The 22,952-nt window shown below is 37.9% G+C and overlaps 1 protein-coding gene across 20 annotated transcripts in view; it reads left to right on the top strand.

The window, feature by feature from the left end:
* ANXA4 (annexin A4) overlaps positions 1-20,235 on the top strand; it is a 67,350-nt gene extending 47,115 nt beyond the window's left edge. For all 20 annotated transcript variants that reach the window (XM_081594492.1, XM_081594501.1, XM_081594493.1 and 17 more), the window contains 5 exons: positions 7,495-7,588; positions 13,659-13,754; positions 14,346-14,404; positions 15,402-15,524; positions 19,127-20,235. In XM_081594492.1, the coding sequence (XP_081450618.1) occupies positions 7,495-7,588; positions 13,659-13,754; positions 14,346-14,404; positions 15,402-15,524; positions 19,127-19,186 (432 nt within the window). In that variant the 3' untranslated portion in view covers positions 19,187-20,235. The remainder of the gene's footprint in view (positions 1-7,494; positions 7,589-13,658; positions 13,755-14,345; positions 14,405-15,401; positions 15,525-19,126) is intronic.
* The last annotated feature ends 2,717 nt before the right edge of the window (positions 20,236-22,952 follow it).

Genomic DNA, 22,952 nt, shown 5'->3' with positions numbered 1-22,952 from the left:
TACATGAAGTGTGTCACTGAATCCTTACAATAACCCTATGGACTAAGTATTGCTATTCCCATGTTATGGACAAGGAAACTGAGGCTCAGAGAAGTCAATATCTTGCTCAAGTTCCCCATAGATAATAAATGACAGAACCGGGATTTGAACCTACACAATTTGGATCTAGACTTTGTTAACCAGTATATAGTCCATGGGGTCGCTAAGAGTTGGACACGACTGAGCGACTTCACTTTCACTTTTCCCTTTCATGCACTGGAGAAGGAAATGGCAATCCACTCCAGTATTCTTGCCTGGAGAATCCCAGGGATGGTGGAACCTGATGGACTGCCATCTATGGGGTCGCACAGAGTCGGACACGACTGAAGCGACTTAGCAGCAGCAGCATATGACCTTAGAGAGAGATTTGTCCCATTCAGGATGAGGGGCAGAGGATGAGATGGTTAGATCATATCACTGACTCAATGGACCTGAAGTTGAGCAAACTCCAGGAGATGGTGGAGAAGAGATGAGCCTGACATGCTACACTTAATGGGGTCACAAAGAGTCAGACACAATTTAACGACTGAACAACAATGAAGCACTCAGGATTGTGTAGGAAAAAACCTTTTGCTTTCACTAGAAGTGGAAGGAGTATATGAGTCCTAAGAGTTCTGAAGACTCAGGGAGGCCCATCCTATAAGGAGATACAGGAAATTGCCTTCAATCCAGAAGCTTCGAGGAAGGAGAAGGTATTAAAACTCTCAGATGCTTATGTGAATTTCAGCTACCTCTAGGAGAACATTTGGGGGCATGCTGGAAGGAACCTCCATAGCCCAGGTGAATCCTGAATTTAGTTTTTTAAATTAATTTATTTATTTTAATTGGAGGCTAATTACTTTACAATATTGTAGTGGTTTTTGCCATATGTTGACATGAATCAGCCATGGGTGTCCATGTGTTCCCCATCCTGAACCCCCCTCCCTCCCCATCCCATCCCTCAGGGTCACCCCAGTGCATCAGCCCTGAGCACCCTGTCTCATGCATCGAACCTGGACTGCCGATCTGTTTCACATATGATAATATACACGTTTCAATGCTGTTCTCTCAAATCATCCCACCCTCACCTTCTCCCACAGAGTTGAAAAGACAGTTCTTTACATCTGTGTCTCTTTTGCTGTCTCAAATATAGGGTCATAATTACCATCTTTCTAAATTCCATATATATGCATTAGTACCCTGTATTGGTATTTTCCTTTCTGACTTCACTCTGTATAATAGGCGTAGTTTCATCCACCTCATTAGAACCGATTCAAATGCATTCTTTTTAATGGCTGAGTAATATTCCATTGTCTATATGTACCACAGCTTTCTTTTCCTGAATCCTGAATTTAAATGAAGAATTAGTAAGCAATTTATTCCTGAAACATTATATCCACTGTCACTTTTTTTGTGGGCTTGCCAGGTGCTAGGCATTGTGCTAACTACTTTACATTTTTTCCTTATAATAAATCTGTGAAGTAGATATTACTTCTGTTTTATAGACTAGGAGACTGATTCTCAGATTTAAATAACTTGTATAAGATTACATAACTGGTGGAATTGGGCTCTTTGACTCTAGGTCTGTATGATTTTTTTAAAACCATGCAATTCATATAACAAAGCTACAATAATCAAAAGAGTGTGGTATTGGCATTAAAACAGACATACAGATCAATGGAATAGAAGAGAAATCTGAGAAATAAACCTACACATGTATGGTCAATTAACTTATGAAAAAGGAGCCAAGAATATACGATGGGAAAAAGATAGTCTCTTCAATAAATTTTGTTGGGAAAACTGAATAGCCGTAAGCAAAAGAATGAACCAGAACCGACTGCCTTACTCCATACACAACAATTCACTCAAAATGAATTAATGACTTCAAAGTAAGACCTGAAACCATAAAGTTCCTAGAAGAAAACATAGGTGATAAGCTGCCTTACATGGGTCTTAGCAATGATTTGTTTAATCTGACACTGAAAGCTAAAGCAACAAAAGTAAAAATAAACAAGTAAGACTGTATCAAACTAAAAAGCTTCTGCACAGCAAAAGAAACCATCAGCAAAAGGCATCTTATTCAATGAGAGAAAATATTTGCAAATCATATATCTGATAAAAAGTTAATATCTAAAGTATAAAAAGAACCCGTACAACTTAATAGAAGTAACCAAACAATGCAGTTTCAAAATGGGCAGAAGATCTGAATAGACATTTTTCCAAAGACATCCAGATGTCCAACAGACACATGAAATGATGCTCAACATCACTAGTCATCAGGGAAATGCAAGTCAAAACCACAATGAGATATCACCTCACTCCTGTCAGAATGGCCGTCATCAAAAAGACAACAAACAGCAAGTGTTGGCAAGGATGTGAAGAAAAGGCAACCTTCGTTCACTGTTGGTGGGAATGTAAATTGGTGCAGCCACTATGGAAAACAGTGTGGAGTTTCCTCAAGCAAAATACAAATAGAACTACTTCATGATCCAGCAATTTCACTTCTTCTATCTGCCCCTCAAAAATGAAAACACTGACTCAAAAAGACATATGTACCGCCTTATTGATAGAAGTATTATTTACAATAGCCAAGAAATAGAAACAACATAAGTACCCATCAATAGATGAATGAAAGAAATGGTTGTATATATGTACAATAGAAGAATGCTCTCTAGCCATAAAAAGAATGAAATCTTACCATGTGCAAAAATGTGGTTGGATCTAGAGGACTATATGCTACCTGAAATAAGCCAGAAAGAAAAAGACAAATACTATATAATCTCACATATATGTGGAGTTGAAACAAACAAACAACAACCAAGGAAAAATCAAGCTTATAGATACAGAGAACAGACTGGTGGTTGCCAGAGGCACGGGTGGATGTGGGCAAAATGGGTGAAGGAGGTCAAAAAGTACAGGCTCTGTTATAAAATAAATAAGTCATGAGGGTGTAATATACAGCATGGTGACTACAGTTAATAATACTGGGGATTTCCCTGGCGGTCCAGTGGTTAAGACTCTGCTGTCACTGCAGCAGGCACAAATTTGATCCCTGGTCAGGGAGCTAAGATCCTGCATGCTGCACAGTGCTGCCAAAAGTAAATCAATAAAATTGTGTTAAAAAAAACAATAATGCTATATTGCATACTTGAAAGTTCCAAAGAGAATAGATCTTAAGAGTCCTTATCATAAGAAAAAATACTTTGTAATTATATATTGTGCCAGATGGTAACTAGACTCATTGTGGGGGTCATTTCACAATATATACAAATATCAAATTATTATGTTCTACACCTGAAACTAACATAATGTTATATGTCAATTATACTTAGTTTTTAAAAAACACAACAAAGCCATGCAATTCAGCAAATATTTGGGAGTTCTTCAAGGAGCATAGTTCTCCTTGGAAGTGACCAGGTGAAAAGGTACTTAACAACAAATATGGGCTGGGGGAAGTCGGAAGGACTAGAACTCATTTTTTTGTATCCTCCAAGTCTTACAAAGAAACAAGGAATTTAAGAACCACTCTCCAAGGTTTCCACTCTTCTTCCAAAATAAAACAGGAGGAAAATCTGGTCAGCCTTTGTTCTTTAAGGTACATCAGCAAGTAAATGAGTTTGTGATGAAAAGAATTATCAGGACAGGTGAAATTAGGTAGTAATTTATTATCAAAGGTAGAAAATTTAAAATATAGAGAAGCTAAATGTCCAGTTTTATCTATTCTTGAGATGAAAACTGCACTCAAGGAAATAACAGGTAGTGTTCAGAATTCCTACTTGAAAAAGAAATTCATAATGTATTAAAAGCACATTGAAAATGCCCTTCAGAACTTTTGTTAGAATATGGCACATATTTGATTCCCTTGAAAAACAAACCAGGAAATACAAAAATAGAGAAAAATCTGCATCAAAACTGGAAACCGTGCCAGATGGGCAGCAAAGCTCGGCCAAGGATGCAGGAGAGTCATTCCTGCCCCAGAAAAGAGGTTAACACACACACCCACCCCATCCCCTCACCCCCCCCCACACACACACTGCCCCTGATGGAAATAGACAGAGTGGCTTCCTGCAAATGGGGAAACTCCTCAGGGAAGACTTGAGCTGTGTCTCAGCCGCCTCCACTGGACCTGCAGCAAGTCCTCCTGATTGAAATTCATCCAGATGAAAAGTGAGGAGCTCAAAGAAGAATCCACTGCACCGTGTTCTGTGGAGAAAACCAGGTCTGGATAAACTGTTTATCATTTCAAGATCAAAGATCACGAACATCCACTAATCTCAACTCAAATACTGTGTGGCCCGTGAAGAAACTGAGGCCCAAAGGGAGGAAACAGGGGCTCACTTTAAGGAGACAGATTTCAGATCACTCTGGATCCTGACATACATATGAGAAAGACAGATTTTAATTAATTAAACAAGAGCTTTAATAAAAAAAGATGCAATGAGAAAATAATGGAGCTGCATGAAGGCGAGCAGAGATAAAGAGAAGGCTAGATGAGTGGAGGGGAAGTGTTCTTAGAAACAAGGAAAGGAGACTTCCCTGATGGTCCAGTGGTTAAGAATCTGCCTTCCAATGCAGGGGACTCGGGTTCAGTCCCTGGTGGGAAACTAAGATCCCTCGTGACCAGAGGCAACTAAGCCCGAGCACCGCAACTATTGACCCTTGTGCTCTAGAGCCTGTGTGTCACAACTAAGACCCGATGCAGCCAAAAATAAATAAATATTCTAAAAAGAAACAAGGAAATACAAAATAAACGTTTATTAGAAGCAGCACTGATCAGAAATGACACTGCACAAAACAGTCATTGTTGTTGAAGGCAATGCTGAAAATACTTCCAATTTTCAGGAAAAAAAAGACAAAACAATCACATAAGATGAGAACTATAGAGGAAAGACAGTGGAGATTAGAATCTCAACAAGAAGAGTATGGACAGACTTGCCCTAATATATAGTTAAATGTATAATAAATGTACCAATGAATTAAAGCATGTGGTCCTGGTGTAAGATAGGGAGAAGTCAATGGAATAATTAGAAAGTCTAAGAGCAGAACCAAGCCTATGTGAGAATATACAGGAATATATACAGAATATATGCATTTCAAGTCAGTGGAGAAAGCACAGGTTACTCAGTGGAGTCGGAAAAATTGGCTAACCATTTAGGAAACAATAAAGTTAGATCCCGACTTTCACCTGACATCATCATAAATTCCAAATAGATTGAAATTTTTAGCATAAATAAAGTAAGCCATAAAGGTAGTATACAAAAGTTAAATATTCTTTTTTAAATCTGGAACTGGGAAAGGATTTTGTATGCATTTTCTTTTAAGATAGAAACCATAAAGGAAAAGGGTTGGTAGTTTGGCTAAATTTTAAAAAGAAAGAATTGTTTTACCAAACAATACCACAAACAAAATTAAAGATCAAATGATAGTGAGAGAGTCAATTCCTAGGCAGATTGATAAGAAGTCCAAGGGTCCCCAAGGACAGAGGGGTCTGAAATTCTCAAGGAGGAAGAAAGGACAAACTATTTTTTTCTCTGTACATTCCTTGGGATTATATAAGAATAATGTATCCTGCTTGAGGACAGTCTCTGGAAAAAACCTTCTGGATAATTCTGTTATCTTAAAGTGTAATTATGGGAGTAGGTCTGGTGAGGTCTTTACAAACTCCAGACATTCTTTTGATTGACTGTAATAACTAATTTGAGAGTATATAATTCCATTGCTAACACTAGCAAGGGAGTACTCTTTCTGTCCCCTTCTGATGTCTATGTCAGAAGCTTTCTCTATCCCTTTTATACTTTAATAAACTCTATTGCACAAAAGCTCTGAGCGATCAAGCCTCATCTCTGGCCCCGGATTGAATTCTTCTCCTCCGGAGGCCAAGAATCCCGGCGCCTTTTTCTGAGTTCAGCAACAACTTTTCAATAGAATGGGGAGAAATTTCACCCTATGTATAGTAAGCTTAATATGAAAATATATAAGTAAACTACAGTTTCAATACTGTGAATAAGAATGCTCCATTTCTTAAAAAAAAATAAATAAAGACATCGGACATTAATAGGCAACTCAAAAAAAAAAGAAAAATAGAAATGGCAAATACACCAAAAAATGACCAACCTCACTAGCTATTTAAAAAAACTAACACAAAAAGATACCATTTTCTACCCATAACTAAAACTTTATCCTTTTGAAGTTTGTTTTTCTGGTATATTACAAAAGCATCATTCTGTGACAGATGGAAAGTTCCTTATTTGCCCACATGTTCTGGTTACAATTGCTGTATAACAAACCACCTCAAACTTATAATGAGGTCTTAGCTGGGAAGACTTGAGCAGCTAAAGGTGGCTCAAATGGCTGGGGGTAGAAGTCTCCATCACTTGTGTCTGGTGTCTGGGCTATGAACACGGGGCTCACCTCAGGCTTCGAAAGGGTCTCCTACCTGTGGCCTCTTCAGGTGGCATGGGCTTCCCAGAACATGGCGGCTGCCTTTCAAGAGGGACCATCTAGAAAGCCAGCATTCCATGAGAACCAAAGCTGCCTGACCTTTATGACCTAGCCTCAGAAATCAGTGTCACTGCCACTGTACTTTACTGACTGAAGCAGTCACAAGCCTGCTGAGAATAAAATTTGAAAAACACTGAATTAGATAAACCTTTTCTGCCCTCCCAGCTTTAAAATTCCACAGTCCTCAGTATGGGAAAAAGAATCTAGAAAAGAGTATATATATGTATAACTGATTGATTTTGCTAAACACCTGAAATTAACACATTGTAAATCAACTGTAAAATAATAAAATTCTATGGTCCTGAGAACTGACTCTTTAATCATGTGGCAGTAGAGAAGGAAGCGAAGAAACAGCTGAGCAGATGGAGGTAAGCCCAAGGAGTGACAAAATATATCAGTGAAGGGTATTTTGAGAAATTTAACAAGCCAGCTGCTGGTTATAAATGAACAGTGGGGAGAGAAGCCACGTGCCACTAGAGAGAAGTAAATCATGGATCATTCTAGAGCGGTGTTGTCCAATATAACTTTCTTTAATGTTGAAAATGTCCTACACCTTCTGTGTCTAGTATGGGTAGCCACTAGCCACATGTGGCCACTGAGCACTTGACATGTAGCTGGTATGGCTGGGGGGTTGAATTTTAAATTTTCTTTAGTTAATTAAAATTCAAATAGCCACATGTGGTTAGTGGCTACCATATGGAACAGCCTAAGTCTAAGCATTCCTTTTGGTTCTTAAGACAAACCACAAAGTCTGCATGTTTGCTCTGACTCTCCGGGAGATATCAGAGAGTTCCATTAGTCTTATACCTAAGGAAAAATCCTGAGTCATTTCCACTCACTGCCAACACCACTTGTACCCCACCATCAGGAAAATAAAACTAAGCCAACTCCCGCTCTTTGAAGTTTTGGAAATATTTACAGATGTTCTGGCACCTTCTCTGTTGTGTTTTAAACTCGTGCTTTGTTTGGCTTCAGGACCTGTATGAGGCTGGAGAGAAGAAATGGGGGACAGATGAGGTGAAATTTCTAACTATTCTCTGTTCTCGGAATCGAAATCATCTGTTGCATGGTAAGGCACTTGCTTTTTTTTCTAAAGAAACTATTTGAAGGATAGTGAAAATCATATTACCCATAACTGATAACCTTTTTTCCTTTACTTGGTGCAAAGACCTAATTGTACTGAACTGTCTTAAATGTCTTAGCTTGGAAACTGTTGAGTACAATGATATGCGTGAGAGTCAATTGCTGGACGATTAATTGTGAGTAATTAGCAGATATGTTCATAGAAGTTTGCCATTCCTGTTTGTAGGAAACTCACTTCCACAGTCAATCTCTTTTTCTAAAGTAGCTCTATGTAAATTTAGTTGTATAAGACAAAATCTGTAGTACATCAGCAAGTATTAATAGACATATTGGTTGACATTTATTCCTATTTAACATCCAAGTTGTAAAAGCTAATAGAAGTAATTTCTTTAGGGGGTATGTTGCATAAGATGAAGAGTGGATAATTTCAAATTTTATTTCCTATGTGTAAGGTTTCTGCTTTGCTTCTGATAGTGCTAGTCTTTGTAATGTACTTTTGAGTTCTTTGGGGAAAAAGCACTATACAGTTGTAGAATATTTGTCGTCTGGTTTATTTTCTTCCTGTAAACAGTGATAAAGGTTTAGTAAGATATTTCATCTTTTATATAAGCTCTCTAGGTCTTTATGCTGTATCCTAATTTTGTAAACTCATCATGCCCTTATCATCACTCACAGTTTACAAGACTGGTGAGAAATTTGAGACAAATGAGTTTGCTAAATTGAAAACTTTAAAAAATATTTGAAAATTACAATACATTTGAAAGTTGTGATTGTTTCAGATATTCCACACTGACAGTAAGTGATTATTCCAGTTAATAAATGTCATGAACTATCATCAGATGCAGGGTTTCCCAGGTGGCTCAGAAAGAATCCACCCGCCAATATAGGAGACCCAGGTTCAATTCCTCAGGAAGATGCTCTGGAGAAGGGAATGACAACCCACTCCAGTATTCTTGCCTGGTGAATCTTCACGGACAGAGAAGCCAGGCATGCTACAGTCCATGGGGTCCCAAAGAGTCAGACACGACTGAGCACGCAAGCATCATCAGATGCACCAACTTCTGATTCAGCTCCTTATTTTTTTGCCTTCCTTTGCCTGATTATTAATAAAGCACATCTCCCCCTGGTGATATTTTTCAGGAACTGCGTGTCCTCAGAGTGGATTTAATGCAAATATTAATATATTTTTAACAATTTTTGCTTCTAGGCACAAGTCAGTAGTGTAACTTGTGCTTGTAAGCCACTGGAAGAAAATCTTTTAAGCATTATTTGAACAAAGAAAACATCATGGTTTTCTTACCTAACAACAATAGTGAGGATTCATAACAACTAAAATTTTGTTAATTCTCTATCTTCCAGGTGCAGTGCTTAGTATATTATAAGCATTCTTTGTTGAAACATAACAATGAAAGCAGACATTATTTTCTCCATTTTCAGTTCAGTTTAGTCGCTCAGTCGTGTCCAACCCTTTGCGACCCCATGGACTGCAGCACGCCAGGCCTCCCTGTCCATCAACAGCTCCCAGAGTTTACTCAAACTCATGTCCACTGAGTCGGTGATGCCATCCTCCATCGTCCCCTTCTCCTCCTGCCCTCAATCTTTCCCAGCATCAGGGTCTTTTCCCATGAGTTAGTTCTTCGCATTAGGTGGCCAAAGTATTGGAGTTTCAGCTTCAGCATCAGTTTTTCCAATGAATATTCAGGACTGATTTCCCTTAGGATGGACTGGTTGGATCTCCTTGCAGTCCAAGGGACTCTCAAGAGTCTTCTCCAACACCACAGTTCAAAAGCATCAATTCTTCGGCACTCAGCTTTCTTTATAGTCCAACTCTCACATCCATACATGACTACTGGAAAAACCATAGCTTTGACTAGACAGACCTTTGTTGGCAAAATAATGTCTCTGCTTTTCAATATGCTCTCTAGGTTGGTCATAACTTTTCTTCCAAGGAGCAAGCATCTTTTAATTTCATGGCTGCAGTCACCATCTACAGTGATTTTGGAGTCCCCAAAAATAAAGTCTGTCACTGTTTCCACTGTTTCCCCATCTATTTGCCATGATCTTAGTTTTCTGAATGTTAAGCTTTAAGCCAACTTTTTCACTCTCCTCTTTCACTTTCATCAAGAGGCTCTTTAGTTCTTCGCTTTCTGCCATAAGAGTGGTGTCATCTGCATATCTGAAGTTATTGATACTTCTCCCGGCAATCTCGATTCCAACTTGTGCATCATGCACCCCAGCATTTCTCATGATGTACTCTGCATATACGTTAAATAAGCAGGGTGACAATATATGGCCTTGATGTACTGCTTTCCCTATTTGGAACCAGTCTGTTGTTCCATGTCCAGTTCTAACTGTTGCTTCCTGACCTGCATACAGGTTTCTCAAGAGGCAGGTCAGGTGGTCTGGTATTCCCATCTCTTTAAGAATTTTCCACAGTTTATTGTGATCCACACAGTCAAAGGCCTTGGGTTGTCAATAAAGCAGAAATAGATGTTTTTCTGGAACTCTCTTGCTTTTTTGATGATCGAACGGATGTTGGCAATTTGATCTCTGGTTTCTCTGCCTTTTCTAAATCCAGCTTGAACATCTGGAAGTTCACAGTTCACATACTGTTGAAGCCTGGCTTGGAGAATTTTGAGCATTATTCTGCTAGCATGTGAAAGAAAGAAAGTGAAAGTCACTCAGTCGTGTCCGACTCTTTGCGACCCCATAGACTATGCAGTTCATGTAATTCTCCAGGCTAGAATACTGGGGTGGGTAGCCTTTTCCTTCTCCAGGGGATCTTCCCAACACAGGGACTGAACCCAGATATCCTGCATCACAAGTGGATTCTTTACCAGCTGAGCCAAAGGGAAGCTAGCATGTGAGATGAGTGCAATTGTGGGGCAGGTTGAGCATTCTTTGGCATTGCCTTTCTTTGGGATTGGATAAAAACTGACCTTTTCCAGTCCTGTGACCACTACTGAGTTTTCCAAATTTGCTGCGATATTGAGTGCAACACTTTCACAGCATCATCTTTTAGGATTTGAAATAGCTCAACTGGAATTCCATCACCTCCACTAGCTTTGTTTGTAGTGTTGCTTCCCTAAGGCCCACTTGATTTCACATTCCAGGATGTTTGGCTCTAGGTGATTGATCACACCATCATGATTATCTGGGTCATGAAGATCTTTTTTGTATTGTTCTGTGTATTCTTTGTCACCTCTTCTTAATATCTTCTGCTTCTGTTAGGTCCCTACCATTTCTGTCCTTTATTGTGCCCATCTTTGCAAGAAATATTCCCTTGGTATCTCTAATTTTCTTGAAGAGATCTCTAGTCTTTCCCATTCTATTGTTTTCCTCTATTTCTTTGCATTGATCACTGAGGAAGGCTTGTTTATCTCTCCTTGCTGTTCTTTGGAACTCTGCATTCAAATGGATATATCTTTCCTTTTCTCCTTTGCCTTTCGCTTCTCTTCTTTTCCCCATTTTAGAGTAAAGAAAACTGAGGCTTAGGAAATGTGTCAATTGGATTTTTTAATTCCAAGTGATATACACTAAATAATTACATAGGAAAAGAGGAGACAATATAGAATGGGATAAAAAAGAAATGGAAAATGCTAGCAGTTCACTGTACTGAAGAGAGCTGAACGGCTCTAGAAAGACTAGAAATCAAGGCAGTTCTGGGAAATCTCAGTAGAAGGGAGTCATGGATTTATTTCTAAGGCAGAGTTTTCAAAAATCGGGTTTTCATTAAAAATGCTGATTCTTGGATTTCCCTGGTAGTCAAGAAATCCGCCTACCAATGCAGGGGACATGGGTTCCATCCCTGGTCTGGGAAGATTCCACATGCCGTAGACCAACTAAGCCCATCTGCCACAACTACTGAACTGGCACACCCTAGATCCTGTGCTCCCCGCAACAAGATAAGCCACTGCAGTGAGAAGTCCAAGCCCTGCAACAAGAGAACAACTCTCACTCACTGCAACTAGAGAAAGCCCAAGTGCAGCAACCAAAACCCAGTACAGCCAAAAATAAGTGAAAATAAAATTAAAATGCTGATTCTTGAACCCCTACTTTAGATAGGCTGATTTAGAATTTCTGAGAGTGACACCCAAGTAGTTTAACGGGTTTCCCAGGTGATGCTTACATTCTCTGAGGTTAAAAATGACTGTGCTTTTGGCCATCCTCATGGTCTGCTCAGTCAAAAAATTTCCAGGAGAGTAAGGCTGATTGGTCCTAGTTGAATGAACTGTTCACTCAGTTGTTAGAGCTTATGGTATATGTTCAGTGAAAAGAGTGTCCCTGGTTTGACTGTCCTGTGAGAATCACTGATGGGGTTGTGGGATAGCATTCCAAAGAAAGCAGTGTTAAGAAGATAAAACAGATACACACTCTAAGTAAGCTCCAGAGGAGGCAGCAAGGGAGGAAAATATGTATATAACATTTTAAAGTGTGTGTGTGCTTAGTTGCTCAGTCGTGTCTGGCTCTTTGCAACCCCATGGACTGAAGCCCACCAGGTCCCTCTGTCCATGGGATTTTCCTGGCAAGAATACTGGAGTGGGTTGCCATTTCCTCCTCCAGGGAGTCTTTCCTACTCAGGGATTGAACCCACGTCTCATGCATTGGTGGAGAAGGCACTGGCAACCCACTCCAGTACTCTTGCCTAGAGAATCCCATGGACGGAGGAGTCTGGTGGGTTGCAGTCCATGTGGTCACGAAGAGTCGGACACAACTGAGCAACTTCACTTTCACTTTTCACTTTCATGCATTGGAGAAGGACATGGCAACCCACTCCAGTACTCTTGCCTGGAGAATCCCAGGGACGGAGGAGCCTGGTGGGCTGCCGTCTATGGGGTCGCACAGAGTCGGACACGACTGACGTGACTTAGCAGCAGCAGCTCATGCATTTTAAGGTGGATTCTTTACCACTGAGCCACATGGGAAGACTGTTAACATTTTTAAATATTTGTTAAGAAAGGAGAGAATTTTTAGTTATGTTAAAGTCTATTAAAAGATGCAACCAGATATTATCAAATGTGACTAAGTTTAGAAAAGGTTGAATTGCTTTAATTTTTTAAAAAAATATAGTTGATTTACAATGTTGTGTTACTTTCCACTATATAGCAGTGATTCAGTTATGTGTATGTGTACACGCATATATATTCTTCTTCAGATTCTTTTCCTTTATAGGTTATTACAAGATACCAAATATAGTTCCCTGTGCTCTACAGTAGGATATTGTTGTTTATCTATTTTATATACAGTAGTTTTTATCTGCTAATCCAAAACTCCTAATTTTTCCCTCCCCCACATTTCCCTTTTGGTAACCTTTTGGTAACAAACATAAGTTTGTTTTCTATATCTTTGAATCTGTATCTGTTGTGTAAATAACTTTATTTGTATCATTTTTTTAGATTCCACTTATAAGTGATATCATATAATATTTGTTTTTCTCTGACTTCACTTAGTACGATAATCTCTACGTCCATCCATGTTGCTGCAAATGGCATTATTTCATTCTTTTTGATGGCTGAGTAATATTCGTGTGTGTGTGTGTATGTGTGTATGTGTATGTATATTTATATATATCACATCTTCTTTATCCATTCACTTGTTGATGAACATTTAGGTGCTTCCATGTCTTGGCTATTGTAATGTAAATAGGAATTGTTCTAGTTTTGATGAGCTGAAAGGAAGATGAATATACAGGTGATTGCCAAGGCAAAAATTAAAGAAGAGACACATTCTGTGCTTATTAAAGAAACAATGAGAAAAGAAAGTATATCTTTCCAGAGGTAATCTCCACTTTATGTGGTGAAAACAGAGTCGCACAGAAGGGAAATGACTTGCCTTATGTCTTCCAAGATTCATGACATTCCTTCCGCAACTCCTCCGGCCCATTCCGCTTGTCATAGACACCCTGGTTCTCACCCACGTTGCTAACTAGTTTCCTCTTGAAAAATGCCAGAGAATAACCAGTATAGTCTAGTTAAAAATACTCTTTCTCTTAAACATTTTAGTTTCCTCTATTCTTTTTTTTATGTTTTATAATTTCATTTTGTTACTGTTTGTAGTGTTTGATGAATACAAAAGGATAGCACAAAAGGATATTGAACAGAGTATTAAATCTGAAACATCTGGTAGCTTTGAAGATGCTCTGCTGGCCATAGGTAAGCTGGTAGGGAGTGGGGAGTGGAGAAACAAATGTTTACAGGCTTTCCTCCTTGTTCTCAATTTGTCATCATGGGTTGTAGAAATTTTTTTTCAGGGATAAAAAATTTTTTAAAGCAATCATGATGTGCAAGCCAGAATTTTAAGTGAGAAATACTATATACAGCCTGATTGTTATTGTACCATGTGGCTTTATATATTTTTATATCCTTTGTGCCTTTATATCTCACTACATGGAAAGGTTAATCCTATACTAGCTGCTTCTTGCAAGTCGGTGAATGGTTAGAACTAATAACTATTTCATATGGTACAGATAGCTATAATCTGTTTGAAATTATTTAGTGCCTTTGCTTTAATGGCTTTTATTAAGTATTTCTTCAGGAACTTGACAATAAATTGAGGGTACTTTCCACCTGTGAAAATGCATTTAGCATAGCCTATGTTCATAAAACATTGTTGGCTACATTTTTCCAGCAAAACAATCAAGAGATACTATTTCAGACCTTGTAGAAACAATGGGAACAACTGTCACTTTTTTCTCGTAGATTTTATCTGTAATTTTTTCATTTCTTTTTTTAATCTCTTTACAGTAAAGTGCATGAGGAACAAATCTGCATATTTTGCTGAAAGGCTTTATAGATCCATGAAGGTAAATGGCCTCACTGTTGGCGTCTGAATATCTCTGAGGGTCTTATATGTCCACCTTCATATGCTTGTTTACATACCCCACACAAAGTAGCCAAAATGAGCTTGAGCTATTCAGTTCAATTCTTCAAATACTTCACTGAGTGCTTGCTAATAATAATGCTAGATAATATGTATTGAGTACTTATATAATGTGTGATCACTCTTTCTAATGCTTTATATATATAATTTTATCCCCACAACAGCTCTGTGGGGCAGGTACCATTACCAACTTCCATTTTATAGATGAGAAAATTGAGGCATAAAGAAGCTAAGCAATTTGCTCAGGGTCCTAATGGAGCAGGAATGCCAACACTGGCAGACTGGCTTCAGAGCCCCAACTCCTAACCATGAATGGCACTCGGTGCAAGCACTCTTGCTGAGGGGCAAGAGAGATCAAAATCTGTCCTTGCTCTCAGAGAACTTCTAGCCTTGACCGGAAGGCAGGTATGTGCAAAACACCATAAGAACAAAACAGAATGTAAGACAGTCACTGAGGATCCAAATATCATAAGGACACAAAGGAAAGCGTATTTTAAAAAATATTTGTTTGGGGGTGAGGATCAAAAACGAATTTATAAGGAACTGGTATATTTAAGCAGAGCCTTAAAGGAAGTTTCACATCAGAGGATTTTACACGGTAGGAAGGATGGTGAAGCTGTGAAGGGAGGGATGACGTGGTGGGTGGATCACTGTAGGTGAGGCAGGCGGACTGGAGAACAGAGTATGTCTCTAGAAGGGCAGAGGGTGGTCTCCTCTGGTCGTCACACAGAGGGTTGAAAAGATAAGTTGGAGAAAGCCTTGAGCTCTGTGAGGAGGAGCGATATTCCACAGGCCCCTAAGGTTGTAGTCCAAAGGACGTCAATGGAAGACTGATACATAGTCTTGCCTTGATAGACTAAGAAGGGCCCTGTCTGAAAACCAGCTCAGCTCTCTATGCAGGGATCTGGTTCCTTCCTTAGGGCTTGGGCACCGATGACGACACCCTTATCAGAGTGATGGTTTCTCGAGCGGAGATCGACATGTTGGACATCCGGGCAAACTTCAAGAGACTCTATGGAAAGTCTCTATATTCCTTCATCAAGGTGGGTCACGGGAGCCAGGGGAAAACGCTGATGAAAGGAGCAGGTTCTGACCTAGGTATTTAGACACTTCCTATCAGCTCCTTCTTGTCAGGTATCCTTCCCTTTAAAGATGGTACTCTCAAGTATTTCCAGTCTCTCTCCTTTCACATGGATGTTTAAATCTTTGCCTGGTTAGAAGCTGAAAATATTTGCCTTCTAAATATAGTAATTATTCCAGGTGGATCCCAGACAGAGACAGATTATATTTTAATGAATGGTTTTAAGAGCACAATTTCCATTTCTCCCTGCTTACAATAAAAGGTAAGCTACTGAATCAGTCATCCAGAACCCCATCCTGAGCCAGCTGAGGTCTGCTGAAAATAAGGGAAAACATGACAGTTATCCTGGATTGCTGTTCTTTACCTGGCACCAGACTTCTCATCCTAACATGGCATGGGAAGTAATGAGAAATGATTGACATTTCTCAAAACCCCTCATTACTGGGATTTTGCTCTTTGAGGAAACCAGAAGGAATATGAAATATGAAACCAAGGAATATGAAACCAAGACTCATGTCCCTGGAAGCTGGTGTTGCCAGCACAGTAAATTCAAGTCAGGATTTGATCTGTGAATTAAATATTCTGAATCCTACTCATAGCTTGGAGAGGTGTAGCTACTGGGTGATTTGAACCACAGAGTTTCTAACTATGTCTACAAGGCATTCAGAAACTTGTTTCTATTTCTGTGCAATCTGTGAGGTCATTTGATTTTGCAGTGCTGAAATATAGCTAGCTGTAAGTAAAACAATTTTAAGATTCAAGGATGACCGTAAATGAAGCTATGGGAAAATGTTTGTGACATATAATATAGGGTTAATATCCCTATCTGAAGAGCTTGTACAAATTACTAAGAAAAAGGAAAAAAATCCAAAAGGAAAACCTGGACAAAAAGAAAACATGAGCTCTATGAAAGATGAAACACAAAATGGACACTAAATATGGACAGTTTAACTTCACTAATACATAATAGATTACAAATAAGAACAGATCATCATTTTTCACTAAATACCTTAACAAAGTTTAAAGAGATCATAACCAGCATTGAGAAAGGCTTGGGGAAAACTCACCATCTATTACGGAAGCACTGTAAACTAGTTTAACTTTCCTAGGAGGCAATTTGGCAATAAATGTTTAAAAAATAAACTATACCTCTTATTTAGCTATTGTTAGTATTTTAAGAATTTCTTTAGGGGAAATAATAAGATAAAGGGGCACTAATGCACAGAGTTGGAGAAAATATTTACAAATCATATCTAATAAGAGTTTACTATCTAGAATATATAAAGAACTCCTACAACTCAATAACAAAGAGACAAACAATCCAATGAAAAAATCACAGAGGGTTTGAATATCTTCATACCTACTAAGATAGCTATAATTAAAAATGGAAAATAACAAATGTTGGTGACAATGTGGGGAAATTGGAACCTTGTGTATTGCTAGTGTGAATGTAAAATGGTGCAGCCACTGTGGAAGACAGTTTGGTGCTTCCTCAAGTGACTTAGCAGCAGCAGCAGCAAGTAATTAAACATAGAATTACCACATGACCCAGCAATTCCACTCCCAAGTATATACTCAAAAGAAATGAAAACGAGGTTGTACACCAATGTAAACATTATTCATAATAACCAAAAAGTGAAAACAACCTAAGGGTCCATTCACAGATGAATGTTTACAATGTGGTATATACATACATAAAATGAATGAAGTTTCTGATACATGGATGAACTCTGGAAACATGTTAAGTGAAACAAACCAGACACAAAAGGACAAATACTGTATATGATTCTACTTACATGAACTATTTAGACTAGGTAAATTCACAGAGACATAAAGTACACTAGAGGTTATAAGGGGCTGGAGAAAGAAGGAAACAGGAAATTCTTGCTTAGTGGTTACAGAGTTTATTACATATTATTTTCATTTTTATTAACCAATAGGGGATGACTCAAATTATGGAAAATCTGTACAATGGAATACTACACAGACCCTAAAATGATGAGGTAAAAAATATTGACTTGGAGAAACAGCTCAACAAATATATTTACATTATGTGTTTGTATATGTATAAATATGCAAATATATTTGTTTATACACACTCATACAACACTAGAAAGTCTAAAAATAAAGACTACATGGCCCATTCAATAACAATTGCCAAAAGGAGCAGGATAGAAATAGAAAATATGTAAATAATAGAAAAAAGACAGAAATGAGGTTAAAAACATAAGTTATGATAATAAATAAACTCCCAGATTAGGTAAAAATACAAAATCCTACTGCATACTGTTTATAAAGAACAACTGAAATACAGTGATATGTAAGAAGCTTTAAAAAAAAAAAAAGCCAGGGAAAAGAACATTAGACAAATAAAAGGAAAGCAGGGGTTATACTATAAGTAAAAAGAAGAATTCAGGACTTCCCTGGCAGTCCAGTGGTTAAGACTCTGGGCTCCTGATGCAAGGGGCACGAGTTCAGTCCTAGTTGAGATCCCACGTGTTGTGCAGCATGGCCAGAAAGAGAAAAAAAAAAAGAATTCAAGGGGGAAAAGCATTAAACAGAGAAAAAGTGGATCACTGTATATTGATGAAAGCAACACATTACAACCAAGATTAAATTACCATGAAACTTTAGGTGCCAAACAGTATTGCATTCAAATATACAAATAAGAAACTTGAGACTTCAGAAAAAGATGTTGATGGGGATACTTTGCTGGATACGTTTACCATATCCTTATCTTTTGAAAGATCAATGAGGCAAAGTATCAACAAGGGTGTATTAAGGTTGATTTGAATAATATACATTAAACTTTGAATCCAATCCCATCTTTTCTAGTCACCCATGAAGCACTAACAAAAACTGATCTATTATTTAGACCATGAAAAATTCTACATAAAAATTATTTCTCCTTTCTAGAAGGCTATTTTGCAAACCATATTAAAGGAAAATGCATGAACATTAATCTGGCAATTCCCATTTTATGAAAATTTATTCTGAATAAATCAGTAAGAAAATGCACAAAAATGTATGTTTATTACAGCAGTGTTTTTAATAGTGAAAAATTGGAAACAACATAAATATCCAATGGGGGGAGATCAAATAAATTATTTTACCTATGTAAAATGGAATACTCTGTAACCATTAAGGAATGATGTTGTGGAGGAATATTTAATAATGGGAAATCAGCAATATTAAGTAAAAAAGCAGAATACAGACGAATACTACAATCTCATCATGTAGGAATCTATATGCATAGAAAAAAGTCAGGAAAGATATACAAAAACCAAAATGTTAGGCACAGTAATCTCTAGATGTTGGAATTATGGATGATTTTTATATTCTTTTATGTCTTTATTTTCTACACTGAACAAGTGTTCTTTTTGTAATAAAAAATAACAAATATCATTTAAAAATTAAAACAAACAAACAAACACCTCTCCTAGAAAAATCCAGGCAAGATTGGAAAAGTTAACCTAGGTGACTTTGAGCTGTATATTCTATTTTGAAGCCCATTTCTCTAACTGTAACTCTGCTTTTCTTGCCGCCACCCCACCCCCGGACCAGGGTGACACATCTGGAGACTACAGGAAGGTGCTGCTCATTCTCTGTGGAGGAGATGATTAAAATAAAATCCAGAAAGCACAGGAAGATTCCCTACACTTTGAATTCTTTTTAACTTGATTTTTCTACACTGCTATTAGCATTATCTCAGAATGCTTATTTCCAATTAAAACGCCTACAGATGCCTCCTAGGATATAGCCTGTATTATTATTCATCTATAATTACCATGATGCTTTAAAGCTGTACTTGCATTTCAAAGCTCATAAAACCTAAAAGGAGATTTCAAATTAGAAATAAGAATGTGCTCCATGTTTTCAACAGATCTCTTCCTGTTTATGTTTCACAGAAATTGGGATATATTGCATCATTTCATATTTTCTTTTTGGAGAAAACTATTGAAGTGGAAGACTGGAAGACTGTTCTAAGATCTCTTTTATTCCCTCATCCTAAGATCTCTTTTATTCCCTCATCCTATTATTAGAGTGGCTAGTAATTTCTTGATTTGAAATTGTCAGAGTCTAGTTAGTAAGAATATCTATCCAGTTTGCTATTTTACATAGTCATTGTTTGAAAGCATCTACACATCTGCTTTGTTTAGGTTCTCATCTAAAGTGCTAGTTGATCTTAGTACTAAGTTCAGCATTGGAGACTCCCTCCATCACATCTTACATTAAGGCCAGTTACACTCTCCTGGTTGAAGTATAACAAACTCACTGACTTGTCTGAACAAATTCAGCTCTATGTGGTTATACAGATCATATATGTCTGACTACCAAACATAAATGCTGAACATTCCACAATAGGGTTAATAATAATATAATAATAATAATGGTCTTAATCCAGCTTGAAGATGAATGTGAAAAAATCAAGTGTCAAACTACATATTCTGGTGATGGTGTAGTGCTCTGAATTTACAAATTTTTGTGCTAAAAATAATTTTTTAAATCATTTTTAATTTTGTTGATTTGAATACTTGCATTTTGTTGATTTACACTTGCTCTGTGCCTTTCAACTCTAGAATTATTGTAAAGGTGTACTTGGATTTAATTTAAAAGTTCAGTTTGCATACAACACAGAAAAATAATTCCAATAAAATATGATGTCTTTCAAATGAGGTATATGCTTTCTCTGATTGACTTTTCTGCTTGTGAGTTTTTTCATCCTGGATTCTGAAGCGACATCTTTTTGAAGGATTTATGTTACTCAATTTCTATTAGAAAGTACAGCATTAAGAAAAATAACATATTTACCCTTACAGCTGTAAAATTAATGTTCACATATATCAAACTCTACTTAATGATAGAAAATAGTATATTTAATTTATCTCTGGAAACGAGTGATGTTCTCAGTTCTACTAAGTAGAACATTCATATTAAATAAGAATATTTGTCTTCTTTGTTCATTCTGTAATATTTGTTGTATTTTGATGGGTGAAATATAGGAATTTGTTTCTTCTTGCCTACTGCAAGTGCTTGACTATTGGTGAAAGCTGTTTACATGAATATTTAGTCATTGCAGTTAATTATAGGAAATAGTACTGCTGCTTCAATACCTACCTAGTTCAGTTCAGTTCAGTCGCTCAGTCGTGTCCGACTCTTTGCGACTTCATGAACTGCAGCACGCCAGGCCTCTCTGTCCATCACCAACTCCCGGAGTCTACCCAAACCCATGTCCATCGAGTCGGTGATGCCATCCAACCAACCTACCTAGAAGAGCATGCAATCTCCAGGTCAACTTTATTTAGCTTTGGAAGCACTCCAAATTTTTGGTGATTTTATCTTTAAATTACATTGGTTGACCAAAAGAGTTCATTCAGGTTTTTCCATAAGGTGTTACAGAAATACTTGAATGGACTTTTGGCCAACCCAATATATGACTTAGCCAGAATTTTAAAACAAATTGTATATGTTGATAGGAAGCTTTCTAGAGAGGCGGTAAAGCCACCCTGGAGGGAATGATTGTTAAGTTGAACAAGCACGACTTTGTAATATACTTAGGAAGCAACTTAGTTTTTTTTTCCCACTGTCCATTTACATTTATTCATTGGGTCTAGTTCTTCTCCTGTCTTTAGATGAAAATTCTAGATAGAGGATAGGGTCATGACTTTTCTGGTCATTCTTAGGTTTTAAAAAGTCCTACTGTGCAGGTCATAAAATAATGTTGTTTCAGCAATGAATGTTTTCAGTTAAAATTCCAAACTTCATTTACAGTTGAGGCTTCTCCCCTTGTTCAGCTCTGGTTTATTGCCAGCAGGAAGCTGGCATTTGGAGACAGTGATCTGATGGGCTTCTTTTTTCACCTTGCCTTCCTTCTAGACCTCCCCTCCCTAACCTAGCAGGAAGGAGGAGAGTAAATAGGAACAGGAAACTTTTTACCTACTAATGCTGCGATGGTAGATGATCAATGTTGTGTGATGCTATCAGATGTTTAAAGCTAATTCTCAAAGACAATCCTGAGTTCCTTTACAACTCCATCATCAATAAACTACTCATCTTTGGTTTCTTTGGCAAAGCAAATGCAGTTCTCCTTTTTCAGCCCCTAGAAACTCAGGCTCTGTGCTAAAGTCTGTCATGCCACCCGTCCTTTTAGACAGGATCTAAGATGATTCCACGCTTGCTGTCTTATAGTGGCCCACAACTGTTCCATGTGTATCCTTTTGTGCTGACAAAAGGTATTCTGGAGGTGCAGCAGGGGATCTGTTCGTCCCCTCCCCATTTCCCTCTAAGCTACCTCAGCCAGCCTCTCTCAGTTCATATTTCTGAGTGAGTACACTGGGACCCTAAGTTACATATACCACTGATGGGAGTATAAACTAGTGCAATCATTTCAGAGAGCAATTTGGCAATAGATAGTAAAGTTATAAAGTTCCCAGCAAATTCACTTCTGAGGATCTATTTAATGAATCTCTGCACATGGTGTTCACTGCTGCTCTTATGTGCATTAAAGTAGAAACAACTTAACTCCCTCAGTGAAGGAAAAGATAAAGAAATTTTGAGTTACTCACACAATGAGTAGTGAAAATTAACTAGAGATTTGTCAACTGATTAAGTCTCAAAAGTATAATTTTGAGAGAGAAGAAAGGTGCAGAATGATAGGTATGAATGATTCCATTTAATTACATGTCTAAACACACAAAAGAAAATATATGGCTATGGGTACACATATAAAAACATGCATGGGAATAATGATCTAACCATTCTGAGGATAGTGTAGAGGGAAGGGAGTTTCTGCCTATCTGCATTGTTCTACTTGAATGAATCAAATCTAGTATAATATACTGAAGTTTTTACTAAAATTTAAGTTACATTTGTGGTGGGTCCATAGGTATTTATGATATTAGAGTAATTCATTTTAAGTATTCTATTTCTGGTATTCCATTATAAATACTGTCATTATAAGGGCTTCCCTTGTGGCTCAGCTGGTAAAGAATTCGCCTGCAATGCTGGAGACCTGGGTTCGATCCCTGGGTTGGGACGATCCACTGGAGAAAGGAAAGGATACCCGCTCCAGTATTCTGGCCTGGAGAATTCCATGGACTGTGTAGTCATAGTCCATGGGGTCGCAAAGAGTCACAACGGAGCGACTTTCACTTTCACTGTCATTATAAACATTTCATTTAAAAACTCAGTTCAGTTCAGTCGCTCAGTCGTGTCCGACTCTTTGCGACCCCATGAATCGCAGCATGCCAGGCCTCCCTCTCCATCACCAACTCCTGAAGTTTACCCAAACTCATGTCCATCGAGTCGGTGATGCCATCCAGCCATCTCATCCTCTGTTGTCCCCTTCTCCTCCTGCCCCCAATCCTTCCCAGCATTAGGGTCTTTTCCA

Source organism: Giraffa tippelskirchi, chromosome 4 (genome assembly GCF_054371585.1).
Source record: "Giraffa tippelskirchi isolate mGirTip1 chromosome 4, T2T-mGirTip1v1.2.pri, whole genome shotgun sequence".
Classification (NCBI taxonomy): domain Eukaryota; kingdom Metazoa; phylum Chordata; class Mammalia; order Artiodactyla; family Giraffidae; genus Giraffa; species Giraffa tippelskirchi.
The sequence above is the reverse complement of the archived record's forward strand: the minus strand, read 5'-3'. Positions and strand labels throughout refer to the sequence as shown.